The sequence below is a fragment of the Anas platyrhynchos genome, chromosome 1 (genome assembly GCF_047663525.1).
Source record: "Anas platyrhynchos isolate ZD024472 breed Pekin duck chromosome 1, IASCAAS_PekinDuck_T2T, whole genome shotgun sequence".
Lineage (NCBI taxonomy): Eukaryota > Metazoa > Chordata > Aves > Anseriformes > Anatidae > Anas > Anas platyrhynchos.
In genome coordinates this window covers 146,757,699-146,775,065 of record NC_092587.1, presented here as the reverse complement: position 1 = coordinate 146,775,065, position 17,367 = coordinate 146,757,699, and the positions used below count along the sequence as shown (strand labels likewise).

Below are 17,367 nucleotides of genomic sequence, written 5' to 3'. Positions count from 1 at the left end.
CTTTCAAATATTTATAGTAAGATACAATGAAAATAATGCTTTTTACCTTACAGCATCTCTTTTTGATCTCTGACACTTGACCTAATGCACAACCAAGTGAAGATGCTTGTGAGACTGTATTTATCAGGACACTACGGTGTTTTGGGTTGTTTTAAATAAGCAGGATTGTCTAATATGCAAACAGTGGATAAGCCTTTTAGTTGTATGTAATCCAAAAAAAGCATCAAAACACACCTACTGAAAGCTTTACCTTTATTTTAAAAGCAAGCTGGTTTTTCAAATGCATTGTAATAAACATCCATGAATAATTTAACTTGAGTTTACCTGATACCTCAGGCCTTTAAGAATAAATTATGCAAGTCTCAGAGATCTGCCTTTACAGCAGAAGCCCAGCCAGTCACGTTAAGGGACAGCTGTGGGAAATCCCCATTTCAGTAGAGCTGACCAAGGAAACAGCATCACAAGCAGAACAGCCCACGGGGTACCAGCCCTTGCTGGACTGTGTGCTGGGTACAGTAACTGAGTGCTTCTTCGGGCTGCCCAGCTGCAATCCCAGATGTGCACCTTTGCATCTCTGCAGGCAGGAGGGCTGGATGGGCTGGCAGGACCAGAGGGTTTAGCCAGCAGTCCTCAAGGGGAATGCTCAGTCCCCAGGAGCACTCGTGGGGCATCTTTAAGGGGATTTTCTCTGTATTGCACTGCCACTCTCCTCAAAGAAGCTATTCTAAAAATGTAATATGGTCATAAAGCTACTAAACACGCACAAAAACACTTACCACGTTCAGAGACAACATCCTTTTAGTTAAGATCCCAGCACCCAGAGTCAGCCATAAGCTGCCACACAGCTACTCATTTATGTATGATATATAATGCTACACATTTATGGGGCAGTCACAGCTTGTTTCCTTGTACTGAACGATGGAAATGATGCTGTTTGTATAAACTTGGTGATTTACTTTCATTCTCTCTGGGAGCACTCAGCTGATCCTATAATTTATAGCGACTTTCAGGTCCACCACAAACCTCGAGTGCCATTAATCACATGCCCAAAAACATGAAAGGAGAGACCAAACAGCCTGATATGCTTGGGGAAGAAGGTAAACACCTGCCACTGAACTCCATCAGAATACAGATGTCCGACCCTCGTTAATCTGGCAAGAGCTGGCTACTCATAGAACAGGGGCCCTTCTTCCAGCTACTTCGTCATCTTAAAGGGTGTAAGAACACATCTATCTCCGCAATATTGTGCTTCTGTCCTAAGCTGCTGAACACAGGAGATTTCTGCTGAAATACACAGTTATTTCTGTTACCAGCTGTTCAGCTGAAATCAGTTATCCAGAAGAAACACAAGAACAAATTCAGGTTTAAAAAGAGGAAAGAAAAAAGCATCACACATTAGAGCCATTTTGCCTGAACAGCCATCATCAACGCTCAGCTTTTAAAACGCAAAGGCCATTTCTGTTGTAGAAACACAGAATCAGACACAGCAAATCAGTCCATCTGTCTGTCACGTCTGGTACCCTGCCTCCGAGCCCTGCCTGGCTTCACAAGGAGCAGTAAGACAGCCTTGTTGCAATTACACAGCGCATCACAGAGGAGAAAACCCTGATCTTGCATATAAGGAATCACTTCCTCAGCAAAAAAACAAGATAAGTGTCACTTATCACCCTTCACGAGAGAACAGAGTACTTGCACAAGCATACAGCATAATTCAGTCAATGTTTCAAGCAGGTGTCACCCCAGCCAAAATGCTGGGAACACGTAAAGGTCTTCAGTAAGGGAATCCACAGGTTTCAGAGGCATTAGCAAAGCCCTGGCACCTTGCCTGTTCCAACACAAGCGCTGGTCCTCAAAGCACTGCGAGCTGCAGCTTCCCAAGCATGACCTAAGCCAGACACCCGGCTTTCCCATACAGCAGGCTCTTCCTTCTGCCTGCTTTTCTCCTCGTCCCAGTGTAAACCTGTCCCATTAGAGCTGAAAACGCAGCAAGAACACATACAGCACACGAGCAGATCCAAACCGAACAAGCACCTGCTCAAGTACTGGTCTCATTTATTTTTGCCTGTAGAACAGCACTTGACAAGAGAACAAAATATCCCTCCAAGCGTGTATGGGTGGGGAGAAGAAAAGCAGCACTTCCCTTTCTTTTTTTTCTTAATTATTTTTAAAGCTGAAAGTGTGTTTGTCCTTCCCTTGAGCACCACAGGATGGGACCAGCAGATACACTTCACTCTTCCACTATACCCTGCCTTTTCCTGTGACCTGATTTATTGATTTATTTTAAAGCCATCCAAACAGAACTATTAACACTGATGTGTGCTGGGCCTGCTACCAACAGAACTGCCAGGAGAGCCTGACAGAAGAGAAGCTAGACAGTAATCAAACATGAATTTCATTGAAGAGTTAGAAAACGTTTGCAAAACCAAATGTCTTTTTTTTCAAAACTGTATCATCGTCTGCATAATCATGCCATTTAAAGGGGTTACAATGTTAATACCCAGAAAGTCACCGTGTAATGTTTTGTTATTGTTTTTTAAACTGATTAGCTAATAGCAGTCACTGTATAAGTGTCTCCCAGCTTGGCCAAATGCTAGTCTTTTCCTAAGGTAACTCTCAAAGTCTCCAAACCTCTCTACCGTGCAAGCCAGAAGCAGCATTAGAAGATAAGATCCCACCTAAACCTTAAGATTCCCCCCCCTGCTCTATGTAAGATATAAAAACTCATTAAGGCCACACTGTCAAATACCTGATTCTTCCACCCTGTCATGTGCAACTTAACAGCAGCATGAAATTTTGAAGAAAAAAAGTATTTTGAAATACCTCTTCACTAGCAATCAACACTTAGAAAAGCAAGATGGTACAGGGCTTGAGAAGGGAACTGTAAGCATGCTCACAGAAGATGGAGAGAGAAGTGGACCATCTTTCTTTGATCCTTACAGTGTAGGCATATACCTGAAAAGAAACTACGACTACAGTTTCACTCTTTTATTGGGAAGGTTGATCATAAGCACAGAATTCCAAACAGATCCTCTTTTATCCATTCCAGGGAAGAGAAAGAGTCAACAGCAAAATAAGTTTGAGATGGGAAAGGATTTTTATTTCCCCTGAATTTAGTCATTTTTCAGCCTAAGAAAAATGAATGCCATACTTTGCTCAAAAAGCTTTATTTTTAAATTTTTATTTTTTAAAAAAAGCATTATCTTTTCTACAACCACTCGTAACAAGCATTGTACATGTGGCACCATTCTTTCTGTGCTGGCACTACTTGAACCAAGTGCACGTTCCCTTCCCCAGGAGGAAGTGAGCACACAGAAGCGCTCCACGAAGGCGAGCAGTCTCACAGAAGCCAGAGGGAGCAAGCCCTTGTAGCACTGGGAACGTGTCTATGGAGCGCAGGGAGTTTGCTTAGCAGCAAACTCTTCTGATGGTGAGAAGTCGAAGTTAAACCTGGGAGCAGCTCCTCTCAGCCCCAGGGAATCAGGCATCAGGCAGGGTTGCAAGGACTGGCAAGAATCCAAGTGCACTCGGTACTAACCTTGGCCTCACAGCTTTCCTGCTTAGGAAAGTTACTTTACCCAGTGAAGTATACTTGAAAGACTAAAATAACCTCAGCTTCAGTTGCTGGCAGCTTTTGGTTCTCACAGATTCACTGCTAAAAGCTGCTTCCATTCTGGAGCCTTGCTGCTGACCCAGGTTCAGGAGTCAGGCGACATCAGAACTGATGAAATCCAAACAAAATCTGCCCAACAATGTTTTAGATGAGTAACAATGGTAAGAGATATTCAGCCTGTCAAAAAGACTGCTGCAAAACTGCAGACAAGAAAAAGCATGCTTTGGGAATTGTTTTTCAGGATAAGCCCCATCTGAGAGACCTCTGAAGAACATTAAAGCTAAGGCTTTATATCCTGACTACGCCTAAGAGGATCTAGTTGACAATGACAGAGATACAGAGGTCTAAGACTCCAGCACTCTGCAAACAGGGACTGTAGGCAGCATAACAAGGAGGAAGTAAGATAATGCAAGTGGAGAAGAACGAGTTTAAAAATTGAGTTTTAACCTCACAGCTTGAGTTTGCAACCAAGCATCTGTCTGGCTGCCTAAAAAAAAGTTACGCCAATGTTTTTAGTGTGGCCATAAAGAGGTGTTTTGATTGGAGCTATGACAAGGTACACAGTGGTAAAGCTTCTCAGAGCTCATGGGTAGTTACAAGAGCAAAAGGGTTGTCCCCAGTCTCTGAAAGCAGAGACAGGGAAGAAACAAACAGCAGATCACATCACCCACATCAACGTCCTGGTCGATGAAAAAGCATGGTTAGTTCTGATACATGGTTGTGAAGATGACATTTACAGGCGGCACCTTCACTGTGATTTTCAGGGTAATCTTTGGTGTAAGAGTGCAGCCTGAACAAAACAAGGGGAAGGCATGTGAACAATAAAGGGAAAAGTTATCACAAATACTTTACCTTACGAAGCTGTCTCTAATCTAACAGTAGATTTTGCTATAATTCAGGATATTTCCTGCAGGAGTCATTTGCTTCCATTTGCTTCAAAGTACTAGAACTGTGTAGGTTTGGGGTTTTCTGTGGGGGAGGTGGCTGGGGTGGCAGGAAATCCCACACTATTTAAGCCCAAAGTACCAACTCAAAGCACATCAGTGTCAGAGCCAACGTCTCGCAATCTAGAAATTCAGACTGAAGAAGTCACAGCAGCCCAACTGCAACCGACAGACGGCAAAAGGACGTGGGAGTTCTCTGCAAGCTTAGTGTTCCCTCAAAACCCCTACAGCACTCTTTATAGTGAACCGGGGGAGGAGTACAAGTTCCTAAGCCCTAATGATTTCCGTGAATGAAGGTCAGTAAATGCAGTCAAGCTTAAATAAGAAACATTAGTTCTTAATCAGTCCCAACTACCCACCTCCATGCAAAACAGAGTTGTATAAATACACCCTCCTTCAGAACTCACCATTGGATTTTATTTCTCGTACGTAATTACTTGGAAACCACCCTGTTTTGCCGTTCAGAGTTCCTTCCCACCAGCCTCCTTCTTCCACTCTTGTAACGTGAATAATATCGCCTTTTGAAATAGAAAGTTCATCTTCATTCGTCTGTTGAAAATTAAATTTCGCTCTCACCACCAACTGATGGTTGCTGTTATCTGTCATGTCCTAGAAAGGATAAAAATGGATAACTTTAGATATTTAAACAATTATTTCATGAACAAACAAACATGCATAGAATTAAAGTAGTGTGTGTGTGCACATGCCAGCCGTCTCCCCCCACACGTTTTTATTCTAAGGATTTGCAAGGATGATTTGCCATTTCTGGTGCCTCTGACATTTATATCCATGGATTTCTACCAGTCCCAGGTACGTATCATCTTATTACAGCTCCTTAAAATCAGAAGCAGGTAAACAGAGCTAAAAAAAACGAGACTAAATCTTACTCTCAACAAACAAACAAAAACCCACAATTTCTATTTTCTGTATAAACTGAAACTGCCCTTGGCAACTAAAAAGGCATAACAGCTTTACATCAGAGAGTTTTCTAACCCATTCTGGACTGGGAATAGTGGTACTGAGTTAGGTTTAACTCAAAACCTTTAATTCTGGACAGCGGAGAGCTTGCAGCTTCCCCCCTGCCAATAATGGGTCGTGTTGGAAGGTTCCACACTGGGACATGCACGTCAGTGCTCTGCCCATGGATAAAAACAGTGCTCTTCCACAAAACCTAAGAATCAGTTCAATAATTGAGTTTAAGAGTACTTTATGCCATACTCACAAATCATTTGCCACAAGGTTAGCACAGGTGCAAGTCTGAAGCACATCAGACTTGCAGCTGCCCACATATGCTCATTCCCTGTCAAAAATGTGAAGGCAGTTTATGGCTCTGTAATAACTAAATGCTAACAGCTACTCTAACAAGTCTTTCAGAGGAATGGTGTTCAAGCTTGGCATTTTGTTCTTGAATCTCTGTATCAAGCATTTAATGATAATTAGGACTAACTGCCATGTTAAAAAAGCTAAATACATGAACAGCTTTAAATAATCCAAACACAAACCACTGCATTGTAACCAAGAGAACAAGATTACTAATCATGCCTGTCTTTACTACAAGTAAGGCCTACTTATAACCAAAATAAAAGTAATTTAAGTGAGAAAACAACTGTAAGCGATCCTAGTCAGCCATCCAGGTAAGAGATTTTCACTTACACACTGGCTGTGCACTTGAGGTGATTAAAATATCTGCTGTGTAATGTCATTAGAATCATACTACATGTCAGCTCAGTTGATATTCACAGCAATTACGTTATTTCATCACATCTCAATTTAACAATCAGACTGTTAGTGGCTGAGAAACTGTAGGAAAATGAGGGCAAATGAAACATTGAAAATACACAGAAAGCCCCAGGATACCGCAAGTCACAAAACATCTGACAATGGCATAGATCCAGTTAAGTGTCTCTGCCTTAGTCTGTGCTTGCACATCACGCGTTCCCATTTATTACAATTGCTCAACAAGAAAACTCATTTTGCCTTCGTAAACAGTAAAAAGCCACAGAATAGACAACAACATTGCATAGTGACATCAGCTACAGCCCATGCCCTTTCTCAGGCTCTCCAGCAGAACCAACTGAGTAACAACTGATGAGAACTGTTCCCAACTGATCCTCTACAGCAACAAAACCAAACCAAGTATTTTCTTGGTGTTGGTCACTAACTCTCTTCTCCTTGCTCTAGCATTTTTCCACCCCTTTGTAACCATCTACAAAGCTGCTCAAGTCACTAGGTTGATACAAGCACTTAAAATTCATTATTTCAGTGATCCAATTAACAGCTGGTCTCACATGGTTTCACCAGCAAAACAGAGTGGGTGGCGAACAGCAGAGTGGGAGCTGGAATTAGTGGCCTAGGGCAAGAACTTGCATGGGATCTGCTACCAGAGAAAACACGTCAAACCACACCTAAGAAAAGTTTAAGCAGAGCACTGTGGTAAGGTTCCACATAGCAATCATCACATAGTTCAAAACTGCCTCCCCTAAACATGAAAAAAGCAGTTTACAGTGGGGGTCTGAACCCTTCCTATAAACCTTTTAGTTGCTAAAAGCACCTTTCATCAGTTATTTTCAGTGCAGTAGTCCACCCTGATTTCAGCTGCACTGCGAAACAACTGCCCGTGCCACCCAGTTACCTGAAAGCTATTTGGAGGATTCACCTTGAAACCTAGCAGCAAAGAATAACTACCAGTACTACCAACACAAGAAGTACTACTCTTGCTGAGGTTTCATCCCTGAACTCATTAAGTCAGTATAGCTGAAGATGAACATGAGATTTTGCCTTTATAAGAGTAAGTCCTTACACTTCAGAAGTAACTTCTGGAAAGACACTACATATGCAGACAACAAGGAATGGTAAGTGAGGGAGGTAAAAAAACAACAACAAAATACCTAACAGTTCTCAGAAAAGTTGCATGTATTTTGGAACGTAAACAAGCTGTAAACATAGAACTTCAGTCTTGAACTACAGAGGTGAAAGAAAGCAAACAGTCAGTTGTTTGCTACACTATTGTTTACTTATCAATTTAGTCAAAAAAAACACCTCAGCATGTTTCAGTTCTAGAACTTACCAGACTCCGATATTGTCCCTGAAAGAGCTTCGAAGTTCTACTGTGTAAAGACTGCGACCCCAGAGAATCAAATGACTTTATCCGATGAGATGAGGGACGTGCACATACAGAGTCACTGCCCAGCCCGATGTCTGGAGAAGGGAATAAAAAGCAAATGTCAGAATTTGACAGATTTGCATACAGCTTTCTGCCCACTCCTGAAACGCTCACATACTTAAAGCAGATTCGAAGTATCCGTGGTTGCTCAATAATTCAAGATTTTAAGAAAATGAAGTATGAACTGAAACCCAGAGCCACTGTCTGTTTCTTCCACGTACAGACAGGAAAACAGCCTGAGCTATTTAGGAAGAGGAGGGTTAGGATTGTGTTTCTCCATTCCTACCCGCTACCACTCTATTTAAAGGTAATTAGATAAAATCGTTTTAGCTAGTGGCCAAGACATTTGAATGCAGAAAGCTTGCTTGAAGTAAAGCCAGCCACATCTGTTTCTTAATTCTTCCCCCCAACCACGGCCATCTCCCTCTCAATTAAGACATTCTTTCCACCGCCTTCCTACGGCCCTCTCTCCCCATCTTTTTTGCCAGCTCAGCTACTTCTCTAAGGGCAAGGGGGAAGAAAGGGGCAGAAAGGAAGCAAGCTGCTCGCTTGGAACAAGGAATACCTCACCCCCTGCAACTTCTCCCCGTTTCCACTTGCCCCTCTCACAAAAAGCACATCTGCTTGAGGAATTCACCCAAAGGGCTGACAGCGAGGGGGCAGCAGGGCCCAGGCCACCACCCCAGCTGGGAGCGGGGCAGTGCAGGCCCAGCAAGGCCTGTGTGTGACAAGTTGATCCTTTTCCTCATGTTTTCCACATCCAAGGATGTTATTTAGTGGGCTTCTGAGCTTCAAAGAGCCCTGAAAGCAATGTAGCAGTGTCACTATCTAGTGACATCCAGGTTTGGGACTAGCCAAGTCTCCCACCTGCTCTCCTGGCTTTTATGCCCCTTAACCTTTCCTAGCAGCTCGCTGTGCCTCCCATCACTTGACCTGGATCAGAGGTACACAGAGACAAACACATTCTCCTACTGTCGCTTTCAGATTAAGGCAAACAATGGTTAAGCAATCCTAGTTATTTTGGGTGAAAGACGCGACACACACAGGTTCAGCTCCATAAAGAGACTGGTGAACAAAGTACAGCTGCTGCTCCGTGGCACATCCGAAGGGACAACTCGATTAACCCACAAGAAGCCTTCCAGCTTCAGCACAGCATCCAACAGCAGCCGAGGTGCAGGGGAAGGGCGAGAGTGACACAGGCAATGAGGACAGAAGGAAAATGTTGGCAAAGGATGCTCAGCCACTGCAGGGTTGGAGCAAACACCTTCCTCACGTGCATCTTTAAGTGAGTCATTATTATGCTCCAAAAAGCTTTATCCTTCAGGAAATATGTGAAGATGAACTCCCAAGTCAAATGGTGCGATATTAGAACTATTCATCCTAACTTGCATATTTCGTATGGGTAGTATCATTACACACTGAAGTCTTAAAAAACCTCACACTTTGAGCTTGCTTTCTTAAAAGCATTTGAAGGGCACTGCATTAATATAAACACTGCTGATTTGATTATAGTCCATACAAAAAAAACAAACAGGCATCTTTTTTTTTTTTTCAAAAGCCTTTTTTTATTCATCTTTTCCTTATAAAACGCTTGGAGAGAAACGAGACTAGATCATGGCCTTCGTTTGTAAATCATACTGTTATGGTTAATTCCAGTGCTTCCCAAAGCTTTCAAGTTGCAATAGGAAGAGAACCATGAAGAACTGACAGAACTTCAGGATTAAAAGTAACCTGAAACATCACCATGCCCATTTTGTTATGGTTCCTGTCTGCGGTCAAGTAGGAGAATAGACACCACCAAATCCAACAGAAAACCTAGGGGCAGTTCACCCAGGAAAAGAGCGTGAGGTTTATTCACTGTGGCATGTTCCAGCTTCTGGGCAACCATAAAATGCTCTATGTAAAAACTGCTTAAGCATGGCCTGATTTCCAGTGTTTTCTGTTTTACAACAGCACAACTAATAAGCCACCACAAGAGCACCTTTTGAGGCTTGAATTATAAACTGCCTCTGTACAACCTGAAAAGAAAAAACATTACAAACAAACCACACAAATTGCAAGTATTTTTACCAATAAGTAGTAATAATAATTTACAAGTATTATTTAGACACTTTGATAGACTTTAAGGGCTTCCAGACTCCATGTATCCACTAAAGTTTCCATTCAAATACCAAATAAACACGTTAAATGATTTTCTTAATGGCATTATTGTCAGGGGAAAAAAAAAGTCATCTCTGCTGCCAAAAACTGAAGAATCTTGACTGGCAACAGGATTTGCATGTTAGGGAAATACAGAATTCTGTAGTTTTCACAGATCTTTCACACTTCCATCCACTGATTTCCAGTGTTTACAACACCTTTTCTTCCTCTCCACAGTGTTCAATTTCCCTACACCAATTCTTTTCCCTTTACCTGTCTAGAAAAAGCAACTGGTACCTTGATCCTATCCTCTCCAAAGTCAAAGAACCTGAGGGAGGGAACATATTTAACATCCTTTCATCACGCTTCAGGCTCATTACTCACACTCCTCCCTTCACAAAAAGATTCATCTCAGAAGAATCTGCATACACCTGACATTTCTGCAGACTCAGATCTGAAAGTCATCTTCCAATACTACACTAGGGAGGTAGGGTCTAAAATGCCTTTGACACAGTCCCCAATTAAAATTGTTTGGAAGTACAGTTGGTCAGGAAGATTTATGCAGCTCTGCTTGCTTCTAGGAATGAGGCAACAACACAGTTAGCTTGCATGTGGTTTTGATTCTTGGTTTCCATACCAACACCTCCCTCACCCCATGAAAGGGATCAGTCAGGGTCCCCCCTAAGGCCAGCTGCAATTGTGACTTTTGGATGTGGATAGTCTACTGATAGTCTACTGATGTCTGGACCAAACAGCCGCACTCGTCCCTCTCCCCTAAAGACTGCAATGATTCAGCGTGCTGTAGCAGCTTTAAAGATGTACAGAAACGATCTACATTTCCACTTGAAGTTGAGATGAGAGGCAGCACCTTCAACTGGCCTAAGCAGCTTCAAAGAAGTCTATGGTACTGCTCCATGCCCATTCACTACAACTAAGAATTCAACTGGGGAAGTCACTCCTAAGGGGTATTTTCTGATGCAGGAAAAAAATAAATAAATCCCTTTTCTAATGGACCAAAGGAGGACTATAAAAGAAACAACACATTAGGTTCTTTTTCCAAGAACTACTGCTAGCTAAAATGTTCAGTCTTCGGCCCACAGCAAAACTTTCTTCTGAAGAAGAAACTGGAGAACCCAGACAGGCTGCAGCTAAAGTCTTAGAGTGCAATAGAGAAACTCTTCTAAAATGCTGCAGAGCTTCTTTTTTATCTGAAGTATAGGGACGGGCAGAAATGTACACTGATGCAAGCTGAACACAAGTTAGGAGAGCAAAGTAAAGAGTGAACTGTACTTACCTGCAGTTACCTTGTTTAATGCAACTAGAGAGCTGAGAACTTTACTGAAGTTCTGTCCCTGATACAGATCATTTGCATCAAAAGTCTGAAAAGAAAAGAGCATACATTAAGTCCTAGAAACAAGCCTTTAAACTGAGCACATCTATCATCATCATGATGATTAAGGTGATCAGTCTTCCAGTGGCTGTCGTGGATCAGTTAAAATGCAGAGGGTTTACCCCCTTTTTTCAGTTTTAAAACTTTTTTAAATAGAAAGAAAAACACGGAAAAACAACTGCATTTGATAAAAAAAATTAAAAAAAAAAAAAGAAAGTGTCATTTAAACTACAGGAAAGCTGAATAAAATGCCATCATCACAAGAGAGCACCTTTCCTCAGACATTTTGGCCAACCAGGTTACCTGGTAGCATTCAAAGCACTGCATTACTCTCAGCATGTTCTTCTTTTTCTGTAAGTAGCTCACAGCCATCCTACCTGTTTGTCCATACAATGCTTTTATAAATATCACAACGTACTTGCCATCTCTTTATTCTACAAGGCAAAGGAATACTGCATTTCTTAAGACTTAATGAATCTTACGTTGCTGGATAGGTTAGATGAAGAATGATGTTTGGGAAGGGGAGGAGTGAAAGGTGAAGGTATTTCACTTGATTTAATTTTTAACTGTGGGAAGCAGATCTAAACCTCAAACTATCTCTTAGAAAACACACCAGTAGCTTTCAAGCACTGGGTGATGACATTGAACATCTGGATTTTTGGGGGGAAGGAAAAAAAAAAAGAGAAGAGACCCATAATATTTGCCTGAGGTAATGGAAACATCCACCATCTCAAGAAAATTGCTCTCACAGCAGATTCTGCACAGGTTGAAAGGAGTCGCAGTATTCCCTTGTGCAAGATTAAAAGAGGACAGCAAAAGGCTGCTATTACAGTTGTTCCAGCTGATTTAAGAAACAGAAAGATTCAGTTTCCTGCAGCATCACAGCTTTTATCTAAAAAAAAGAGTCAACAAGAAGTGGGTTATTTTCCTGGCAAGACCCAGCCCGCAGGCACCACCACGGGATGCCTGTAGTGCGGAAGGCAGCCGGCAGGGGCAGGACAGGAAAAGCCCCTCTCTCTGGGGATGGAGCCACAGGAAGGCTGCAACGAGAAGGGGAGCTTGGTTAAAACAAAGCAGGGAAAATTTTCATGGAATTTATCTAAAGTAGCCACCTAAAGGGACTGACAGGCCAGTTGCGACCAGTTGTGTTATCTGCTAACAACAGCAGAGCAGATTTAAGGAACATTTAAGTGGCAGAATTATTCAGTAAGGGGAGGAGGAAAAGTTTCCCAGAGCATTCAAACTACTCGTGCACCAAGCTGCTATTGCTTGCATAAAATAAGTCCTAATTATTTCATCAAGTTTCACTAGGCTATAGATAATTTCAGGAGTATTCATATTTATTTGAAGCTGTAAGGAGTAAGTCAAGGGACGAGGGAATTGCCTTGATGTGGGCTCTGTAACAGACTCTCACAATCACAGAAGGGTTGGAAGAAACCTTAAAGATCACCCAGTTCCACCCCCTGCCATGGGCAGGGACACCTCCCACCAGCCCAGGTTGCCCAAAGCCCCATCCAGCCTGGCCTTGAGCACCTCCAGGGATGGGGCAGCCACAGCTTCTCTGGGCAGCCTGTGCCAGGGCCTCACCACCCATAGGTGTCAATTCTTTTCCAGAAACACAGGCAATTATTTTAAAACACACACAAGCAAGATAAGTAAATAGCCTAAGTGACAGCAGAACTTAGACACCTAACTTAAATGGGAAATCAGACTGTTGAGAAGTGGTTAAACTGATCTAATTGGAACAAAGAAAGCTCCTATGGAAGAAGAAAGCAACAGGAGTTTATAGTTTTCATTACTAGTTATATGCTTACTGTGGCAGTTCTTAAATTAGCAAACTGAAAGAATGAACAGAATCACAAAATAGCAGCTCTGATCCTAAAAAAAGGACATATGGGAGCCGAGCGCTTGTGCAGACTCCAGAATTGGTCAGAAAGGCACCAAAAAGCAGGGAGAGAACTACCAAAAAGGACTATTTAAGATAATATTATAAACTCTCGCTTAAATCTTACCCCTACCAACACTGATAATAGTTATCCTAGATAGATTTAAGCTCACCTTCATTCTGAACTCGGACTCAGCGGAGCGCTCTTCCAGGCAGGCTAACCAGAGCATAACAGGACGCGGGCGCGCCTGGCTTCCTGCTGAGCTGGGCTAGGAGGGACCCGAGAAGGACGTGAGCGGGCTCTCCGACACGCTGGGGGCCATAAAAAGACCTGGATCCAGGGCATGCGCCCAGCCCGCTGCCTCCTCGCAGGAAACAGCAGCACAATGAGAGGATACGAGAAACGTCTGCTTCCCCGCGGGGCCGGGCAGGGCCAGCGTGACAGGAAGCCACCCGCAGCACCGTCCCGGCCAGGATGCCATTAATAGCTTTTAATAAAAGGAAGGGGGCCAGGACACCCTCCAGAGGGGCTTTGTAGTGCTGTAACAAATGCTTAGGGATAAACTGATGGAGAGATAAAGGAGGATGGAAAAACTGCAGGTGCTCTGAACTTGTGAGGCTGCTGCGCATCAAAACCGAGTCCAAATCCTTGATTATAAATATCTTGTGTCCAAAAAAAGACAAAACGCCCACAACAACAAACATCCTCCTTCTATTTTCGGGCAGATTTTCTGGTTTCACAAGGCATCCAAAACCTCTCCAACTGAGTAAAATCATCTCAAGATATTTTCAGAAGAGCTTAAGTGGAATTGATAGAGAAAAGAGATTTCATTCTGGGTTTTCAGCAGAAGTCAGACTGGTATGTGGTTTGTTGCCTTCATTCAGGTCTGCTGGGAGAGCTGACCCTTTAAAACATCCCAGCTGGACCTGAGAGTGTCATTTAGGAACTCCTCTGCTCAGCATTGCTGGATGACACCAGCAGGCCAATATCCCAGGCACAGACTGCACTCTACAAGCAGACCAGACCACAACCCTCAGAAGCTGCCTTCCCCCTCCGTACCCCCACTTCTCAGTGTACGAGCCTGGCTCCCCGTAACTACACCTGTGTTTTCTGCCCTGAGGACTTCAGCAGGAGGCAAACTGTGTTGGCAAGAATGTCCTGACCTCTTCTGGGTGATGAATGAAACGTTAAACGTGGTCACGTATCAGTGGCAGCAAATACCTACAGGAAGATGCACATTTGAAGGCAATTCCTCACTTGTAATTGCATTAAAAGCTATTAATTAGACAGTTTTAAAATTCATTACATATGAGCTATATTGATTTTTCCATTTTTGATGTTTCTTCACCACCACACTAAAACACCTCGGAGATGCATTTCATCCCCGTCATGATCTGCAGCTACCAGACCCATCCTCTCATTTCAGAGCACAGCTGACTCCTGCCTGTGCCCATTTAAACTCCAGCACATTAACAATGGCCACGGCAATACACTCGGGTCAGCCTACGGCACTTGAACTGCTCACCCTCTGGGGGTGGAAATCTGCTCAGAAGGTGGTTACGAGCTAATAATGATGAATTAAAACCAATAAATACCCGTCCTTCACATCCCTGCAACAAGCAGTGCCTTCTGAAATGATGAAAACGTTAGCAGAGGAACATGTGAAAGAACAGGTAAAGAGGAAAATAAGGTCAAGAATGCATCTGGTGAGAGCAAACTCAGGCATGCCAAAAGCCTGCAGCAAGCACTGATTTTTCTTCAAACTCGCCACTTTCAAGTCCTCAGGCATCCTTTATCATACTGTGCTTCTTCCCTTTTAGCCCACAAAGTCAGAAGCTGGTCACGGTGGAAATATTTTCAAAATACCATGTCTCCAATGAGAAGCTGGGGACTGGAAAAACTGGGGGGTGGTTGAGACAAGCTGCTGGGCAGGCACTTTTTCATCACCTAGGTCCACCAGCAGATTGAAGATGGGTGGAACCCTTAAACCATCACAGCACCAGCAAGGCTGTATCTAGCAGTCATGGTAAGGAAAGTTCACATACTGGTTAATAGAAAAATTGGAAGATTTTTTTAAATAAACATTTTATTCCTAGAGTGGTGCCTCAAATAACCACACGTACTGTATTCCAAGCAGGTATTAGCATCTTGAGCACCTGACAGAAATAGATGGCAGCTTCCTTTAAAGCCCTGCACTGGGAATCACAGCAGCTGAGGAGCTGCCCCGTGAAGAGCCCCAGTATCTGCGCGGCACAGATTGGGCTGCCCTGCTCGCCTCGCCAGCCAGCCCCACAACAAGCTGCAGCCCCGGGGCTGAGCACACAAAACCAGCCGGAGGCTTTCCAGCTCAGCCTGGTGGCCTAGGGCCCCTTATGGGAAAGATCACAAGCACGTTGGCTCGCTCAGCCAGCGGAAACGAGAGGAAATGAGCAGGGTCTCGCGGCGTCACCTGCCGAGTCTGGCAGCGGCCGGCATGACCGCAGGGAATGCGTCATCCCACCTGGTCCTGATGAGCAGGCTGCGGAGCTTTTGGCCACAGGAGAGCCAAGAAACAAGGGGCAGGAAAAAAACAACAGCTCTGTTACAAAATGGTGACCTTCTTCGCAAATATTAGGAACCTCCTGGTCCTCCACCCCACTCGCCCTGTGTATTTCTGCCCCTACAGCAGCTGGCAAGGGGCAGCGAGGAGTGCCGTTCCCCTTGCACCTTCCTGTGATCACGCCTAACACGGCCAGGCTGGGGAAGAGATGCCATCGGTAAGCCCACAGGCAAAGCACGGACGCCTTTGTTCCTTCCAGCATCAGGTCAGCTGTGAGCGTGCTGGGTCTCATTCAGCTCTTCTGCAGCAGCTGGCTCCGAGTAGGGAATTATCATCTGAAAGCTGCGGCAGCAAGAGGAAAGATAAGAAAAGCGGGGAGCTATGACAACAGGGAGGAAGGAAAGGGGTTGGGGGAGGAGAGGAGATGATTACAAGTGTTCTGGAAATTGGTACGAAGCACGCTGTTTCCCAAATCATAATGCACAGCACAAGGGAAAGCTCAAAAAATAATACATTGCTTTTAATTTTTAGAACAAGACAAATAACTGGGAAAACAGATCTGCAGTGCAGGATGTGTGTGACCTGGGAACAGTTTGGAAGGGAAATTAAAACTCTTTGGTGTATACATACAAAGAATATATAAAGACTCAGATCTGGAATTAAGTTCATTGCTCATAAAAAACTCTTCCTCAAAAACAGAAACCTAATTATATTAAAAACACCTAAAAAGCCCTGATTCCAATAATGAATAGTACTTTAAAGACCTAACACATTATGTACTAAAGCAGGCACAACCCAAATTCAAAGCATATATGGAAGTTTGCAATGTGTGCATGTGTGCACATACCTGAATCCCAATACACATCTACAACACAAATTTGAAGAGGACAAAGGTTAAAAAAAACATCAGTAGAGTGCCCAAAGATGTACTAAAGCCTTTCATCTCCAAGATTTTTCCCCCTCAAAGCCAGCTGCATCAAAGCTCTAATGCAGAGCATTCACTTCAAACAACATTTTTGCCATTGCTTCAAAGTCACCACCTAAGCTTTCCTAAAGTTAAACACACGACTTACTTGTCATGAACCCCAGAAAAATGACGTGGAAAAACATCCACACAAAGATACCAGGCTCCTTTCTGGAAGGGGGCTGTACAGTTTGAGGGGCTTTCTGAAGTTGTTTGTAGAATGTGACACAGCAAGTTAGCATCTTCAGATGAATTCTGGAAGGGCTTTCTTTAGCAAGAAAGTTTCAGAGTTTTGTATTTTAAGCTACAGGCTTTTAATAGCAGCAAAACAATATGCAATTACAGAGAGAGAAAAGTGTTTGCAACACCTGCATTTGTATTTTTATTCAAGAAAAAAAAAGTTTGTTCCAAATTTCTACTTGTACAACAAGAACTACACCTATCACATTTTCATCCTAACTTGCTTTAAAATTGCTTTGTAGGTTTTCAGTCTGACAGATAATACCAGACATGATAAACTCACTTGCCACTAGAAGAAAAAAAAAAAAGACATTTAGTGACATATTAGTAAGTGATTGAGCACTAAGGGCTTAAAATTCACATTCTTGGAACTCTGGGCAAAAATAAAAGCCAATGAAATGAAGTTACCAAATTTGAAATTTGATCAGGACACCGAAGCTGAGATTTCTCGGTGATTTCCAACACAGCAGCTTACACTGACTTGTTCAGCTG

At 43.1% G+C, this 17,367-nt stretch overlaps 1 protein-coding gene across 8 annotated transcripts in view; it reads right to left on the bottom strand.

The window, feature by feature from the left end:
- ARHGEF7 (Rho guanine nucleotide exchange factor 7) overlaps positions 1–17,367 on the bottom strand; it is a 110,944-nt gene that overhangs the window by 60,498 nt on the left and 33,079 nt on the right. For 6 of the 8 annotated variants that reach the window (XM_027444154.3, XM_027444159.3, XM_027444167.3 and 3 more), the window contains 3 exons: positions 11,151–11,235; positions 7,622–7,752; positions 4,962–5,163 (listed from right to left, as the gene is read on the bottom strand). In XM_027444154.3, coding sequence (XP_027299955.1) covers positions 4,962–5,163; positions 7,622–7,752; positions 11,151–11,235 — 418 coding nt within the window. Of the gene's footprint in view, positions 1–4,961; positions 5,164–7,621; positions 7,753–11,150; positions 11,236–13,304; positions 13,401–17,367 lie in introns of all 8 variants that reach the window. The other 2 variants (XM_027444149.3, XM_027444163.3) reach the window with 1 other exon arrangement.